The 17,304-nt window shown below is 43.2% G+C and overlaps 1 protein-coding gene across 1 annotated transcript in view; it reads left to right on the forward strand.

Annotated features, from left to right (window-relative positions):
* Positions 1–1,111: 1,111 nt before the first annotated feature.
* The window catches only part of KCNH5 (potassium voltage-gated channel subfamily H member 5), a 147,099-nt gene continuing 130,906 nt past the window's right edge, over positions 1,112–17,304 (forward strand). Inside the window, exons 1-2 of the mRNA XM_039733062.1 lie at positions 1,112–1,184; positions 13,291–13,414. Of these exons, the coding sequence (XP_039588996.1) occupies positions 1,112–1,184; positions 13,291–13,414 (197 nt within the window). The remainder of the gene's footprint in view (positions 1,185–13,290; positions 13,415–17,304) is intronic.

Below are 17,304 nucleotides of genomic sequence, written 5' to 3' on the forward strand. Positions count from 1 at the left end.
GTTCGGCACAGCGGGATGTGCTCTGCAGAGCGTGCTCCTGCTCTGGACAAACACTGATTTTCCATGTCTTAGTTCCTTCTACGATCCTTTCCCGTCTGCAGCAGCATGCAAAATTGGCAGAGGCAGAAGCAGTAGGTCTAGAAATTCCTTCCAGGATTTTACTGTCCACAGCTTTAAAAAATACTGTCCTAGTCAAGAAAGGGCCGGAGGGAGGAGGGCGGCTGGGTCAGGAATAGGGCAAGGCGTGCCCTGGGACTCGGGTGGGGCGGCTCCCGGCACGGACTCACCTGCACCTCTGGGGCTCCCTGAATCCGTGGAAAAAAGCGGATTCCAGCCCCAAATCCGCCTCCTGTTGCCTCTCACGGGAGAGAGGGGGTGAATCCTCCAAGAAACATCTTGATGCCTTCAGGAATTTAGTGGCGTTTAACCCGTTACGTTGCGCTTTGCCTTTATCTTTTGCGGGCAACGCGCGGCCGCCTTCCAGTGCGCCACAGAAGCGTTCCCGAGTGTTTTCACTCAAACCCAACCGCTGGGGGGGGAAAAAAAAGGAAAAAAAAAAAAGAAAAAAAGAAAAAAAGAAGAAAAAAAAAAGAAAAAAAAAGAAAAAAAAGAAAAAAAGAAAAAGAAAAAAAAAGGAAAAAAAGAAAAAAGAAAAAGAAAAAGAAAAAAAGAAAAAGAAAAAAAAGAAAAAAAAGAAAAAGAAAGAAAGAAAAAGAAAAAAACCAAAAAACCCACAACCCAAAGAACAACCACAAACAAAACACATATATAATACACACATACACATATATTATATATTACATATTACATATTATATATTATAACAAATACAGAATAGATGCAAAACCAGGGGGTCGGCGTGAGTTTCGCTCAGGGCAGAACTTCGCAGGGGACCAGAGAAGGGTGTGCAGGGGGATGCTCGCGGACTGCGCGGGGTGTCCCCCTCATCCCCCCCCATCCCGTGCCGTCCTCCCCCATCCCTTTCGGTCCCCCCCATCGCCGGGCGTCCCCCGGGCCGGCGGGGCGGGCGCGCAGGCGCAGGGGGGGCGGGCGCGCGCCGCCGCCGCCGCTGCCGCCGCGCACCCCCGGCCCCCGAGCCCGGCGCTGCAGGATGCCGGGGGGCAAGAGAGGGCTGGTGGCACCGCAGAACACCTTCCTGGAGAACATCGTCCGGCGCTCCAGCGGTGAGAGGTTCCCCCCGTCATGCGTCCATCTGTCTGTCCGTCCACCCCCTCCGTCCCTCCGGTGTCTCGCCCCGCTGGTGCCAAAGCGGTGCCTTCAAGGAACGGGATGCGCTGGTCCCCTGCGGAGCATCCCCTCGCGGTCCTTGCCCTGTCTCCCCGCACTTCTTACATCGCAATCGCTACTGCCAGTTCCAACCTTCTTCTCTTCTGCGAGACAATAAATTCTCATCCGCTCCGCTCATCGGGTCTTTTTTTCTTCCCCCCCTTTTTCTTGTTTTATAGTTTTGTAATAATTAGGACTTGCAACTATTTCTATTCAGGGGGTTCAAAGTTTTTTTTTGCAATTCTGTGGCACTTCAAAGTCTGTGGCGAAGGTGCCGGGAAAGCGGTGAGGGAGTGACTGTGGTTTGGATGATGGCAATCCTGTGGCTGAGCAAATGGCTAAAGAACTGTCTGCACTTGGTCATTTACGGCTCCTCTGTTAGGTGAATGTTTACAGGGCTAGTTCGGGACTGTGGCATCCAGTTATTCCTTGCTGCTGGAGTCAATTTCACCCTTTGTAGTGCAAAGCACTGATCAAGAGCAGTGTACACAGCTCCATTAAAGTTACGATGTGTTTGCAGCTCACTGTCTCTTTGGGTGTGCTGGTGTAGACGCTGCTTTAGGCAAGTCCTGTGCTAGGTACTTTAATTTTTTAATGTAGTTTTTGCACTGGCATAGAACTGCTGAGACATAGGAGTGTTTGCACAAATGTAGGAGAGCTCGGCTTTGGGTTTTGCTAAAAGATAACTCCTTGGTCAGCCCAAGTTCAGGGTGATGCTGCCATGGGGAAGCATCCCTGTGCCAGTGTACACCTGGAGACAGGAGCGGGAAAAGTGAGCAGAGCATTGAGAAGGGTTACTACATTTAGTATTAATCAAGACACCAGTGGGTTGTGAAATTATGCTGAAAAACGTTTCTTTCCACCTTTCCATATTGCACAGTGCTGGGTGTACCTCACAGTCACACCAGCATGGTCTGGTGTGCTGGCTTGGAGTGGATTTTGACAGCAGGTAGTGAATTGGTGATTCATGGATTTTCCTCATGAGCAGGAGTGGGATGAGGAGTTGGAATTTGTTTTAAAATGTTGTGTGTTAAAATGCCAGCTTTGTAGTAAGCTGTTTTTGGGGGGCTTCCTCCCTGTCGTGTTGCCTGTGTCAGTTCTGTGGTCGGCAGCTGACTCCCTGTCAAGCCCTGTAGCTGCCCGATCTCCAGGAGCTGCTTTCCCACAATAGTGTATTTATTTCCCAGAATATTAAATGCAGGCTTAATTAATAGGCATTTATATTGCACTTTCCCTCTGACAATTTCAAAGTGTTGGGTGGAATTTAATTACACTTCACAGCTCCTTGTGGAAGAGGACATACAGAGGTTTTCTCTACCTGTTCATCGAATTGTGGTGTGAATGGGGGCTTGGGCCATCACGGCTGATTTCCCCAGGTCATGCAGCATGTCAGTGGTAGGGCTGGGAGCATGGTTTGGGGATGCCATGGTTTTGTATCGTGCTCTAATTAAATCCCACATCCTCCCTGGTGAAAGCTCAGTAAAGCTTTGAGACATCAAAATTTGGAAAAGCTCAGTAGGCTTTTGAACATTATACTTTAAAAGCATGTATCCCCTCCAGTTTTTAACCTGGTTTAATTTAGGAGCGTAAATCATGCTGATCTGGTCATTCATTCTGCTTTTTTTGTGCCACTGATGATGTCTAAGCATGGTGTTCGCTAGAGAGGTGAATCTTCCCTGTTGGACACAAAGAGGAAAGTAGATTGGGAATTTGTATTTAACTCATGTAAGTTGTCAGTGTTGTGAACTGAAACATGATTTAGTTCTTATTTTTGTCATCCAGGACATAGCCTTATTTATCCTTTATAGAAATAGTAATTTTCATTGGATTCAGTATTGTTTAATCCAAACTTAACAGTATACTGTGGAGCAAATCTGCTTCAGGTATCTCCTGCCAGTGCTCAGAAGAAGACCAGGATTTGGTCTGCTGGCTCTCTGCTGGGTTTGTTTTTAGACTTGGATTCACCAAGTTCCAAGAGATTTTTCATTGACAATTTGAGGAATGGGATGAAATGATGATTGTTTTTTAAAAATACATCTTCAGCATTCCCCCCCCAGAAAACCTTTCTGTCACCATTCCTGGTTCAGGAGCATTCTCGTTTGAGATTTGTCACATTTATGCAATCCCATTGCACTTCTTGATCATAAATCTTTTCTTAACAGCCAAGAGAAGGTTTGTAGGTATGGGTAATAACTTCTATTAGGCTACGGGTACTGCTGGAAAAATCAGGCAGGTGTTTCAGCAGATAGGCTCTTCTTCTGGTGAAATAGAAGCAATGGCTTCAAAATGAAGTGTTGATGGAGACAAATTACTCAGAGTTACCAGAGATGGATCCTAATAACAAAATTTATAGACAAAATTGTAATAATTTTAAAATGTGGAAAGTCAGGACTGGGAGCGGGTGTAGCGGGAACACGGTGTGCAGGCTTGGTGAGATGTCTAGCCTCGTGTTAAAAGCAATCATATATTAAATTTTCAGCATTATTTGGGCACTTTCTCTTTAGGAATGTCATGAACCCTTCCTTTTACCTCATCTTTGGCTGCTCATCCGGTTGAAATTGTGGGAGAAGTGCTCACAGTGTGCAGCCATGAGCAAGGCAGCAAGGAGCTGAGCAGAAAGGAACGGGGTGGCTGTGACAGGGGTGGCCATGAAATGGTGACTGTGGCACTTTGCCCTCTGTGTGGGAAAGGGGGAGAGCTGGGCAGCCCTGCTGGATGCCCCTCTCCATGCCAGGGTGTTAGGGAAGGATGGAGCTGCTGTCAGAGCAATGGAGAGGTCCCACCACGTTCCCTTGGGGGAACAGCATCTCCTTTGGAGACAACATTACACCTTGGAGCTTGTGAAGTGTTTTAGTCAGGGTTGAAGGTCGGTGTTTGGGCAGCATCACAGGCTGCAGGTCCTTCCCAAAGCACGGGGTGCTGCATGGCAGCCTCTGCTTTGCCTGGTCTTTGCCCTCACCACAGCTGAGCTCCACTAAAGGAGAGCCAAAGCCCACAGGGAGAACAGGCTCTGTCCTTAGGGCTGCTGTGCCTGCTGAGAGGGACAAGCAGACCTGTCTTCAGGGTAATCTCAGTGCACTCTCTGCAATCTATTTTTTTTTTCTTTCTTCTTTTAAAGCACAGTGAAAATACATGGAGGCTTATCTGAGGCTCACAAAGATTGATACGATCTCGCTACAGCCTTGGCTGTGCCCTAGATCTTAAGAGCACCAGGTGTTTTGCTGAGCTGAAAGGTGTTTTGTGAGAGCACTGGGCTAAATCACATTAAGGTGACTGCCTCTTACTGCCATTAGTATTTGGGATGTTTAATAAGGACCATCCTAAGGGCAATGTTCTCTCCCAAGATGTTCTCAGCAGGCTGTGCCTGTTATTACAGATATTGTTGTTCACTTCTTCAGTGCATTCAGAGCTTAGATACTGACCTGTGCTCAGCACTGTGGAAGTGCAGAGGGTACAGAACTGGGCAAGTCTCGAGATCAGGGCTGGGATTTATGGACCTGTCCATGGGCAGAGTCATCCAGTGAGTTGAGCCATGGAAGTCTGTCTTGCCTTCACAAGTTCTATCAACAGAAAAACTAAGTATATGTTAATGGCATAATTTGCTTTTATGGAAGAACATGAATTTGTGAGAAGGGTGAGTCTGGCAGTAGATTGCTAACAGTTTGGATGAGGGGATGAATTTAGTGAAAAACTGTATATAATCTTATCTATATGATAAGAGTCATCATTATTGGATATTGTTTCTGTTGCAATAACTCTTAGAAGCTTCCTCATGAAAGTGGGTCTTTCACAAATGGATTTTGACACTGGGATGAAATCTTAGCTCTCTAAGGCTTCCATGGGAAATTCAGCATGAGTTTTAATGAAGCTAGCATTTTATTCCTGGCCTTTTTCAGCTTTATGCTATGTTCCTAAAAAGCAATTCCTTCACAGAGACCTTTATGTCCTCCTGGCTCCCTGTGACTGGTGGGTGGAAGGATCAGCCCTGTTCATAGGTGGTTTTTGTCAAGGCAGGTTACCTGGAAAGGAGAGGGAAACAAGTGTTACATCTGTAGCAGTAAGACACCTTTTTAATTTTTATTCCACTGGTATTACAGATAAAATAAGTGTCTCTTTTCTCTTCTGTTCTTACTAGCTGTGTAGGGTTCCTGTCTTCCAGGCAGGGATGTGGGACATCATGCATGTGGGCTTCTCTCCCCTATATTAAAACAAACTGCATTTTCATCTGGCACCAATTAAATTACACATGCTGCATAGAGAAAGTTCTTTAAAGCAAAGTACTTCAAGTTTAGTAGATGTCTATCACTTGGGATCCTCAGAGAACAATGCAGAGCTCAGCAGTTCCCTGAACCCCTGTGTAAAGCAGAATGCACCGTGGGGTGAAAGTTTCCATCCTCCAGTTCAGCTCAGAAGTTAATGAAGGGATTACCAAGGTGCTCATGTCACTGGGGTTTTCTTTGGCATTCGAAGGCACAGGGTTCCTTCTGCAGTTTCTGTGGCTGCAGGGAGCTTGCTGACACGTAAATCAATGCAAAGTGGATTTTTACACTGACAAGCATTACTAGATGACATATGTGAGGGGTTTGCAATTGCAGACACCGTGTTTTCCTTGCTCTTCAAGTGGGCTCACTGAGCACAGACAGATTAAGCATCTCTGTTTGCTGCTGCTGAAATTGGGGGAGTTTTGCATGGTCTAAAGTGTTTATTTTTACATTAAAAAATACTTATGGAAGCTCTGTGCCATTTTAGTAATTTAGAAACTTAAAGAATGCCATGTTGTTAGTGAAAGGAAAAGCTGGATTTTCTTGAGATATGATCAGCTGTTTTGTGGTCTTATTTCTAATTGTGGCCCCTTCCTTCCTTCCTCTTTCCTTCTTATTTTTGTAATATTTTTCTATTTTTTTTTTCTTTCTTGTCTTTCTTTCTGTGCTTGGTGGGGTAGTGGGAGAGGTTTCCATCCTCTCTTTTTGGGAAGTTTGAGAGCTGCTGAGCACTTGCCACAAGAGGTCACTGCAAGAGTTGCTGCATTCCCAGGTTAATGTTGAAACCTGAGAGAAGGAAAATAATTAAATTGATTTTTTTTTTTTCAGGAAACATTCAGGTTTTCTGTTGCAGTTGGAAGGAGTATACAACCAAAGAATAATCTCAGGAAGTGGAAATAGATTTAATTAGCCTGTTTTATAGGTGTGTTTTATAGGCTGTCTGGTGGTGAACTGGCATTTTAAGTTACTCCCTTGGATAGCTGAAGGAAATGGGATTTTCTGATTTGATAACATTAAATAATAGAAGATTTTGGAGTTGGTACTCTAGTAATCTGCTTTTCAGATTAAAAAAAAGGACAATACTTGTTTAATCAGCACAATCAGGAGACTGGCTATTGTAACTGCTGAGCATCCCAAGTGGCCAGGGCCTGACTCCCCACCCTGGAGGGGTCCTGGGATCAGTCCTGGTGAAAGCTTTGCTCCAGCCCCTGGCACAGAGAGGAGAGCACAGGAGGTGCAGGTGATTTTCTGCCCAAACAGGTTTTGTTTTTTTTTTTCGAGAAGCAGCCAAGCTCTGTGAAACTGCAGCCAGGACTTGGTGCAGGCTCAGTGTGTGCAAGAGGAGCCCCGTGTCTGAAGAGCTCCTGCTACCACAATTTTCTCCTCTGGGAATGTGAAGGCAACACTTAAATGAAAGTATAAAGCTGGAAGTCTGGATTCTGCTTCTCCCTGTATGCCTTGAGTGAGAGCTACAGCGTGCTCCAGTTTGAGTTTATCTCAGTACATCTGTGTTGTGTTCTGCATAATTTGCACTTTCATTTGTATAAAGCTGGAAGTTTGGATTCTGCTTCTCCCTGTATGCCTAGAGTGCTCCAGTTTGAGTTTATCTCAGTACATCTGTGTTGTGTTCTGCATAATTTTAATTACAGAGAGCAGATTCAGCCATGACATTTAGATGATGACTGGGATAGGTGAGGGTTAGTTTAATTCTAGGATAAATGGATGTGTGGGGGAGAAACTGTGATCAGAATTGTATGAAATGTCATTTTCCAGGTAATTCATAGAAATGCTCTCATGTTCTTACTGCCTCAGAGCTATTCCTGGGGTCAGTGATGTGCCACAGTAAAGGCAGGGGCTGTTTGTGTGCTTCCACATTCCAAATGATTGCAGTTAATTTTCTGACTTTTGAGGAGGTAAATTTCAGGCAGGTTCTAATTTTTCTTCTTGAGCTCGCTTGCTAAATTGCTGAAAGCTGCTGTTTTCCCAGCTGAGTGGCTTACACGTGGATTTAATACTTCAGCCAGTGCTGGATTATTCATCTTCTGTTTTATTTGAGCAGCACGTTTTTGAGGCAGGAAGTGGATAATTTCAGCATAGTCAGTGTGATCACACCTTGCTCTGGGTTTAGCCCTCGCTCCATCTTCATAACATGAGTATTAAATAAAGACAACACTGGCACAGAAAGGTGACGTAAAGAGTCGGTCCTTTGAGAGTTTGTTTTTTTTTTTTCAGGCAAGCAACACTTAGTGTACTGAGTAAATTGGATGACACTGATGTTTTGCATGCTTTAAAGACACGGGGGAAATTATAGCTTTGTTAGAAAACAGCACTGTGGTTTTACAGACAGGAGTACAAAGTGCTTCAAGAACAGAGGTTTGTCTGCAGCCAGCCCCAGAGCTGGAGGGATGTTGGTGCCTGTTGAGGCAGTTTTCAGAGGGCTGTGCCCTCTGATCCAAGAGGATCTTGGATCCAAGAGGATCTTTCTCTATATTCCATGGGGACACAGCACATCTTGGGCACGTGGTTGGAGACACCACAGACAACACCGGGGATTGTCAGGGCCAGGACTCACTCAGAAAAGCTAAGAAAATTCAAAAAGAGACCTTTTTTATTACATCCCTCCTGAGTACACCCTTTCCAAGATGCTCTAAACAAGTCTGCAGCAATTTGCTGACCTGGTGTAGTTTTGAGTAGAATCAACTGACAGCTGTTGAAGTGGTTTGGAGCTTTCATATTAGCAAAAATAGGGCAAATTCCAGTTATTTCCCAGCCCCCGTGAGGCCTGAGCTGCCTTTGCTGTGCAGTGGGAGGGTGGTAGTTCTGAAGGACAGCTCTGTGCAAAGTTGATAGAGGTAGGAATTTGTTCCTACATGAAAACACTGCTGCTTTTTTGTTATTATAATCATTATTGTTGTTTGTGTTCTGCTGCTACTTTATTTTATTTAGAACATCTTTTCAGTGGTGACCTTTTTAAAGAAGGTCAGTTGCCAGTTTCCTTGAGAAGAGAAGGAATTCTCAAAAATGGTGATTTAAACAATTTTGGTTGCAAGTGGTACCCAAGCATTCTTGAGGAAAGATGATTAGAGACAACGTTTCTCACTTGGTTAAGCATATCTCCTGGCATGATTTAGCTGTTCTTGCTCTCCTGTCATTACATAACAAGAATTTTACACTGCTTTAGGCACTTTGTTAGTTAAAAAAATTGCTCGCACACTGTGGTCTTTTTATTTTGTTTTAATAACAAACACAAGGCTCAGCACCGTGTTGAGTGCTAGCTACTGCAAGAGAGAGTAAGATTAAAAGCTTGCTGCTCTACAGCATAGGCTGCCTTTATACAAAAGAGCCTTTTTACAAAATAAAAGCGTGGCAACAGCAAATGCAGTGCCTTTTAAAAAATTGTTTTCCTCAATTGTGTTTTCCAGCCTGAAGTTTTGCTGACTGTATGCCTCTAATGCCCCGTTTCCTTGCCATCAGCATTAAACCTTGCAAATAGGAGAGTTATGTTAGTTAATAAAAGGCCTGCTGCCTTCCTGAGAGGAATCTGGCAACTGTGAGACAGACGAGTAGGCTGGCAGACCCTGCTTTCCTGACAGACAGACAGACACTGGTGTTCAGAGGTGTCAGTCAAGGAGCATGCACAACCTACAGAGTTGTGATTTGGGCTCCCTACAGTGCACCAGAAAGGGGAATGGGTGGAGAAGATGGTTGGTGGAGGCAATGACATCAAGACAAGCTTAAAAATAATAAAAATTGACCTTTTATCTGTAAGGAAATGGGACGTGGACGTGCACTTTCAGTGCATCGGAGAAATCCAAGAAGGATGAACACATCACCAGAGATTTTGGGGTAATCATCGTGTGAGTTTTGAAATTAGCTGCATGTAAGTGTTTTCAGAGTTTGAGATACCACACCATGGTCATCTGGATCCCAGTTTCCTGGAGTTTCTCCGTGTGCTGGATCAGACCAGGGTCTGTCAGAGTTACTGTCCTGCTTTCAGCAGTCACCAGTGTCTCGCTGACCAGTGGGGAAGTCCCCAGCTTCTGTAGAAAAATACTTGTGAGATTGAGAGCTTCACAGAGAGAGATTTTCCTTTCTGGGCCACAGCAGGGATATTGCCCAAGTTTTGGTTTACAGCACCTTACAGCTGACGTCAGCTGTATTTATGCCGTGCCATTCATAGCTTTGGCTGTCCTTGGCAATCCCTGTTGTGATCTTTCCGTGAAGTTGTGACACAATTAAAGTAAATTCATGTGTCCTGGTGTAGGTGTAGTGGCTGGATTCAGTGATGCCCAGTTACAAGTAACTAAACTCTCTAAAGAGAATACCTCCAACAGAACATACCCTCTCAAAAGACTTGTTTGCAGAATATAGTTCTTGTCTATTGGATCTGACAGGAATATGGCTGTGGAGATCCCAGTGCTGCTGCCATGCCCATCACCCTGCCATTTCCAGACCTTTTGTTGTCTCCTTTTCTTTTTCTTCTGAAGAAGACCTAAACACCCCTTTTATCTGTCAAAGACTTGGGCAGGGAAGGAGAGGTTGCCTCTCCCATGAAGGGAGTCTGAACACCTCCATTCTTGTCCGCCCTGTGGCAACTGGAGATGGAGATAAAATGAGGTTTTTTCCAGCCCTTGTCTGTTACACCTGATTCAGGCAACCAGCTGGAAATTGGGCAGAGTGGAATTTGCATAGACTTGTGGAAATTATAATCAAAGACACAACTGTGATGACCTTTCTTAGCCAGGAAATCATGAATCTGAACTGTGGGAACATGAAAGGCAGGCATGCAGGATTTAGTCCAGAAGAGGCTGTGGATCCATCCTCATTGGAGGGAACTGCAGAAATGGACTTTCAGTGACTAGTTAGTGGTGATAACATAATTTTATAAAATTATGGTCAAAACCATAGAGGTTCTCTCAAAAAGTCCTGTCATCCAGTACACAGTTTGGATTTTTACAACTGGGTATGGACTGGCTCATGTAGAATTAAATCTGCATGGAGTTATGATTTGTAACTGTAGAAATAGGGAAGAATTAATTGTGCCTTGATTGAAGAAAATAATAACTAGTGATAAAATATAAGGTAGGTTAAATACAGAGGGTACTGTGAATACTGTGATTTGGGTACCCAATAAAACCAAAGGGTCAGACACTGACCTGTTCTTCCTTCAATTTTATCAGCTTGATCAGTGAGCAGCAGCATTAATGAAACATGGATTCCTGTGGCTTTGTGCCTGCACTTGGATTTATTGGTCTCTAACAAGAGGCAGAGATTGATTCAAGATTTTCCTTCGATTGGAATTGCAAACACACACACACACACAGATATTGGTAAAGGTCCTGGCAGTGCTGAGTTTGCAGTTGGACTCAATCATCTTGGAGGTCTTTTCAAACCTAAAAGATTCTGTGATTCATATTCCTGTGCTGAGAATGGGTGAATGAGCTTTGCTTGCTTAGGAGACAAGGGTTAAAAAAAAGAAGTCAATTAAGTAAAGGAAAATTCGGGGGGACAAAAGAAAACACCATCTAAAATCTGGTCAAGTTTCTAATATGAATATTTTGAATCTGATCCAACCTTCAAAATTAAAAATACTAATGTCTACCAAGATGTTTCTAGTGTCTTTTTAACCTCAATTTTATGGGATTTAAAAGAAAAACAAACCCACAACAATTTTTCAATAGCTTGGCTTTACATTTTGTCCCCTCCCAAGTTTCTTGTGGCTTTGATCCATTTGATGAATGCCTTGTCAAATACTTGGAGGCCCTCAGGTGCAAAGAAGTATAAAATCCATAGAAAACAACCATTAAATGCTATTGGTGGTGATGGGGTGGCAGCCATGGGGACAGCCTGGGTTTGGGGGGTTGGGGATGTCTCCACTTTTCCAAACTGGAGGTGCTGCCTAATGACAAAAGGAAAAAAAAAAAACCTTGCAACAGTGTTAAAGTGGTAAGATAAAAAGGAACTCTTTAATGAAAGCTGCAAAATACGGTGCACAAATACGGCTCTCTGCACATGTGAAAAAAGAGTTTCACAATTTTTTTTAAGGTTAATTAATTAGTGCATCTAGCCAGTACATCCAATGTGAAATCAGCTTCCCCAGTAACCCACCCTTGGGTCAGCCCTTTGGAGTTGCTCCCGGGGCTTCTTTGCCCTATTTTCTTGTTATAGCTTTTAAGTTGTGGTGGAAAACAAAATGTCCTTATGAGAAATTCTCTCCTTAAGTATAAGATTAAACAGAATTTCAAGAATGTATTAGAAAAGGGTTAGTTTAGTTAGAAAGGGCGGGAAAAGTACTAGAAGGTATTCACATATTAAAAATCTACAAGGCTTCAGATAGATGAAAATATATAAAAACTTAAAAAATCTTTAGGCATCAGTGGAGATGCAGGTGTGGGGGGACTGCAGCCAGCACAGTGGGATGAGCTCCAGCAAACCCTTTGTTCCCAGGGGTTTGTGCTGGTGGAATCCAGTGATATTTTATGTAATACTCGTGCTTTACTCTGTGTCTCCTACTGTTTGTAGTGCGGGCATCTTCCTGTGGGCAGGAAAGCAAATTGTTTAAGTTGGCATTTGGGCTTACAGACTATTTGTAATGGATCTGAATAAATGCCTTGAGTATAAAAGTGTTAGATTTCACAAAATCTAAACTTCTATTTCTCCCATTGGTTGGCTTTTAAATATTTTAAGCTCTGCTTTTCTGTAGAAAATCCAATAATCTCCAGATTATTTTTTTTCAAAATTCATGCTTATATGGAGAAAAAAAGATAGAAATACTATTTTTTTTAAATACATGTTCCATATCCAATAGAATAATATTTGCAGAATGTACAATCCAGTCACAGTTATAAACACTCTGAGTAGGACATGTGTAGCTCATGCAAACTCAGTGTCACTTTTATGTTTAAATCAGAATGCACACCTGAGTAAATGTCTGTTGTTGTCATAACCATTCTTTGGCTATTATGAGGAAAATTCGTAAAAATATCCTTTTTTTCCCCCCCCAAAAAACTGCTGAAAGAAACATTTCCTGTAATTTTTATGCAGCAATGATTGTTAATAATTATATTTTCATAGCTTTTTAGCACCAGTGAATGGGACCATGTAGTTCCATAGCTGTAGTCAAAAAGAAATTGAAAACTAACAATAAAAATAAAGAAAACACTGATGGTTACCATGGGCTGCAATTTAAAACATCTGCTTTCCCCAGTATCACCTGGCACTCTGTCCCTCTTCCCAGGGATGCTGGCTGTGTCCTGCAAAACAGACTCAGACCTGCCAGGAAGAAAAAATTCCTTCTCACAAGAAAAAGAGTCATTATCAGCTCTGGGCATGCATACAATTCAGCATTTAAAACTCAGTTTGCATGTTTATTTAATGTTGCTTTCAAGATATGTATCAAATTAAAATAAAACACGCTGTCTTGCCCAGGTGTTGTGAATAAATGAGTGCTTTCTAAATTGTTAAAGCATTGGGGCTTATATTGGTGTTTGTGGTGTAGGAAGGTACTTCTATTACCAGGATGATGATGATGATGATGATTATTATTAATTATTATTATTATACAGATATTCTGTTTGATCACAAATTCTTTTCAGATGTCCACTTGGATTTCCCTCTGAAACGCTGAGGCAGAAATTACTGTCACAAATAACTCTGCATCTGCTGTGTAACACAGGGAGGATTTCATTGTACTTTGCCACTGACAGCAGCCCTTTCTCCCTTTTGCTCTTTGTCCTTTCAGAATCCAGTTTTTTGTTGGGAAACGCCCAGATTGTGGACTGGCCCGTAGTTTACAGTAATGACGGATTTTGTAAACTCTCTGGATACCACCGAGCTGACGTCATGCAGAAGAGCAGCACCTGCAGGTATGCCCATTGCCTCTTTTGCTGCCACTTGGTGCCCTTGGAAACTTCTAATCTGCTGGGAAGAATGGTGAGGTTTTGGGAGAAAGGATTGAAGTGAGAAAGGCATTGTTTTGCAGATGTTGAAGTCTTAAAATTGGCTTGACATGAAACTGATACAGAATTTATACAGCTCACAACTTACACAGAACATGGTAAAGCACCTTGAAATTTATCCTGGCTAGCATTGGTGAGGATGTACTCTAGCTAATGATCCACTAAAGAGAGTGGGGGTTTAGGTTATATAGTTCAAAGACACTTTTGCTGGATGGTTCTGAGTTCTGCTGTTACAAGCCAGGAGGCAGTGGGCTCTTCTGCAGCCCACTATTATTAAGCATACACAGAGCCCAGTAATGCACAAAGTGCATCTTTATTCCCAAGAGAGTGATTAGGCTGCTGATATATTTACTCTAAGCATTGCAGCTTTATGGCTCTTTTCTTTTATTGGTGGTCTTTCAGGAGCCAGCAGCTGTGATTTGTGGCTGGATGTGCATTTGAGCTGTGCCTGCTGCCTCCTTTAGAAAGAGATGCTTTTGGGGAAGGACTGGCTCCCTGATGTGTGTGAGCGAAGCAAACAAAGGACAGGGGCAAGAAGGGAGGGCTGGGATACAAGTTTGTGCAGGTTTTCCCTTTCTGCCTTCAGGGACTGACCAATTCCAGGCATTAGGGTCAGAGGATGGGATATCTGGAAGTGTTCAAGGCCAGGCTGGACAGAGCTTGGAGGAATCTGGTCTGGTAGAAGGTGTCCCTGCCCATGGCAGGGGGTTTGTGTCTTTAAGGTGCCTTTCAACCTGACCCATTCTGTGATGATTGAAAACGAGGTGACAGTCCAGGAAGAACAGGGCTTATGTGTGACTGAGACGCCTCTAACCTCCATTTAACCAAAAAAAGCCCTGCTGGAGGTGTATCAGTAGGTCAGCCAGCATCCAGGAAAGTCACTGGTTTTGTGCCTAGTGGTCCCCAGACATGACCATGTATATCATCATGAACACATTGAAAGAATAAACACTTGTAAAACACTGAAATGCAGTTTAATGTTGCAAGTTATATCAGTGTTTTCTAAATATTGCTGCTTATCAGCTAAGCTTTGTGATTTCATCATGCCTCTGGAAGAGCAGGCATCCTTTAATGGACCTACCCTGGCATTTGGCACTTGGCATTCACCCCAGGCTTTGCTCTGCTTGCCTTTCCTTGCACATGAGATTTTCACAGCCACTGTTCCCACTGGGACACTTGGTCAGCATCTCTGCCCTGCCTTGTTTTGATTTACTGCCCTGACAAGTGGGATTAAAAACCAGTCTGCAAGGGAAATCCTGGCTCTGGTGAACCTAATGGCAAAATTCCCACTGTGCTCAAAGAACTGGGATTATTAATGGTGAGTACAGCTGGACTTGAAGGAGATTTGGTGCTGGGATGGCACCTCTGTGGCCTGAGTTTTGTGTGTCCTTGCAGTGCCAAAGCTGTGCAAAGAAGCCCCACTGAGGGTGACTGTGGAACCCACAGAGCTGCACCTGAGGAATGGTGTTTGCTCTTCACCCTGCAGAGTTTTGAAGCTGTTGATGTGTCTCTGTATTTGCTGTTCCACCTGGGCAGATGTTTGTCTCTTGTAATTGATGCCCTGACTGCTTTTGGATGAGGAGAGCTGTAAGTTTGGTGTAGGGCTGGATGCCTTCTGTGCTTCACTTTCCCTCTGTGCTGGATAATTCCTCTCAAAGAGCTGCTACTGCCCTGCAAACCCAGACCTGCTCTGATGCTGCTGCTCTGCATCCTGGCAAAGGACAGAGCAGCACAATGTGAAACTTCAGCCGAGGCTTTTCCATGCCAAGAGATGCTTTAACAGGAAGGTGGGAGCCCAGGCATCCTAAATGACAACTGGTCTCTTTTGGAGGTGGAGAAAATATCTAAGATTGTGCCTCTCTCTGTGTACTTCAGCAAGTCTTGCTTCTCTTTGAAAAGTGTGTTTTCTATGTAGTAAGATTCCCAGTAGCAGAGTGGTTTTGATATTTCTGTCTTGTACAGTTTGCACTCAAGGCATTTGACAGGCACAAAATGACAAAAAAAAAAAAAAAAGAAAAGGCAGAAAAAGACAGAGTGATTGACTAAAGAAGTAGGAGTCCCTCCATGTGTACAAAATAGGACAGACTAAATTAAATTAAACTTGTGATAAGCAAAAATCTTATATAACTTGTGCAGTGAAAAGCTCTGAGGTTCCTTTGGTGATGTTAAAAATTGCCTTCTGAAAAATGTTTTTATTGTTTCAGAAGCCTTTAAAATGTCTCTTTATGTGTGAATATAATTTGAGATTTGAGCATTACAGGTTTACTGCAACAATAAGCTGCTTGTAATTTAAAACATAAAGTTGATTGATCATGTTCTGCTGAAGTAACTGGTATCGTCCACCTCTCATCATCAAGTAGGATTTGTCATTTTAACACTAATTAATAATGACTTTCTGTATTATAAATCATGTAAAATCAAGCACTCAACAACTTCTTGCTATTTTTTCCTTCAGGACTATGAGAAACATTGTTTTAAGTCTCAAGAAAACAAAAAAAAAGAGAGATGCAACAGAGCATTAAAAAAGGCGTAGATTAAAAAAATGAAAAATATCAAACTCTTTTTGTTGTCATCTCATAGATAAATGTGTAAGAGGTTATCAGGTGAAATGGGAAAGGCAGGCCATTTGAGAACTGATAATCAGGAATTACTGAAGCCTCGTGCCTGGGTGAAACCATTTCCTGCTGTCAGCTGCTCCGTGGCACCTCCTTTGCTGTCCCAAAGGTGACACTACCCCAGCACTGCCACCTTCACCACAAAGCCATGTTCCCAAGTGCCACATCGTGTTTTCCGAACACTTCCAAGGGTGGTGATCCCACAGCATTCCTGGGCAGCCTGCTCCAGTGCCTGGCCACCCTTCAGTGCTGGTTTTCCCAGTACCCAATCTGATCAATGCCTGTGATGTTGCAGCCACTCTGATGCCTCCATCACCCAGACCAGGCAGGACCCTGTTGTGGGAGCAGCTCCATTGCTTCCCTGGGCTGGCTGGGAAGGGAAAAGATTCACGGTCTGGCCTTCATTGAGTACTTTAATGCTTGCTGAGCCTCTAACCACTGTGTTGTTTTATTGTTTCTTTCAGAGCAGGAGACATAAAATAAATGTTTATTGAACCTTTGGAGGTCTGTGGATCAATAAGAGAAGCTGCACTGAAACCACAGAGGCTCTGATAGCTTTTCCCTTTCATATTCTCAGGGTTTTCTGTTGTAGGTTTCAGCTGAAGCTCAAACTGTTTGTGAACTAAGAGAATGGGGAGGGGGAAAAGTCTGATCAATTAAAAAGTATATTCATCCAAGCGTCTGAAAGCTTTTATCTGGTGTTCCATTTTCTTTCAGTCCTGTAATTTGCACAGAGCAGCCTTTACTTATTTTTAATCCAGGGGAGAATGACAGTAAAAGCCTGGCTGTTTCCTTACAAAGGCTGTCAAAAGCAAGGTCAGGGGGTTGGGTTTGCTTACACCAGCTGGAGGTCTGACCTGGAAAAGAATGCAAAGATGAGATGCTTAAGTGGCAAGAAATAGCAGAGTTAAAATTACATTTTTATATTCTTAGCCCAGAGAGGGATGAGTCTCCAGAAGCTTTTTAGTATTTTCCACTGAACTATTAAAGAAATGCAGTATAAAGTAAGGAAAATGAGGATGAATTTGGTTGTTTGATAGTAGTGCAGACATAACTACACACTGCAGTCATTGCTCCTCACTGTTCCAATCCTACCTGTATTTGTATTGGCATTTAGTAAAAGAATTCCAATTATCTCATTGTCCCAGATGCATCTTGACAAGATTAGATTTGCAGCCATGG

Source organism: Passer montanus, unplaced genomic scaffold, assembly GCF_014805655.1.
Source record: "Passer montanus isolate IOZ18808 unplaced genomic scaffold, ASM1480565v1 scaffold82, whole genome shotgun sequence".
In the NCBI taxonomy this organism is placed as follows: Eukaryota; Metazoa; Chordata; class Aves; order Passeriformes; family Passeridae; genus Passer; species Passer montanus.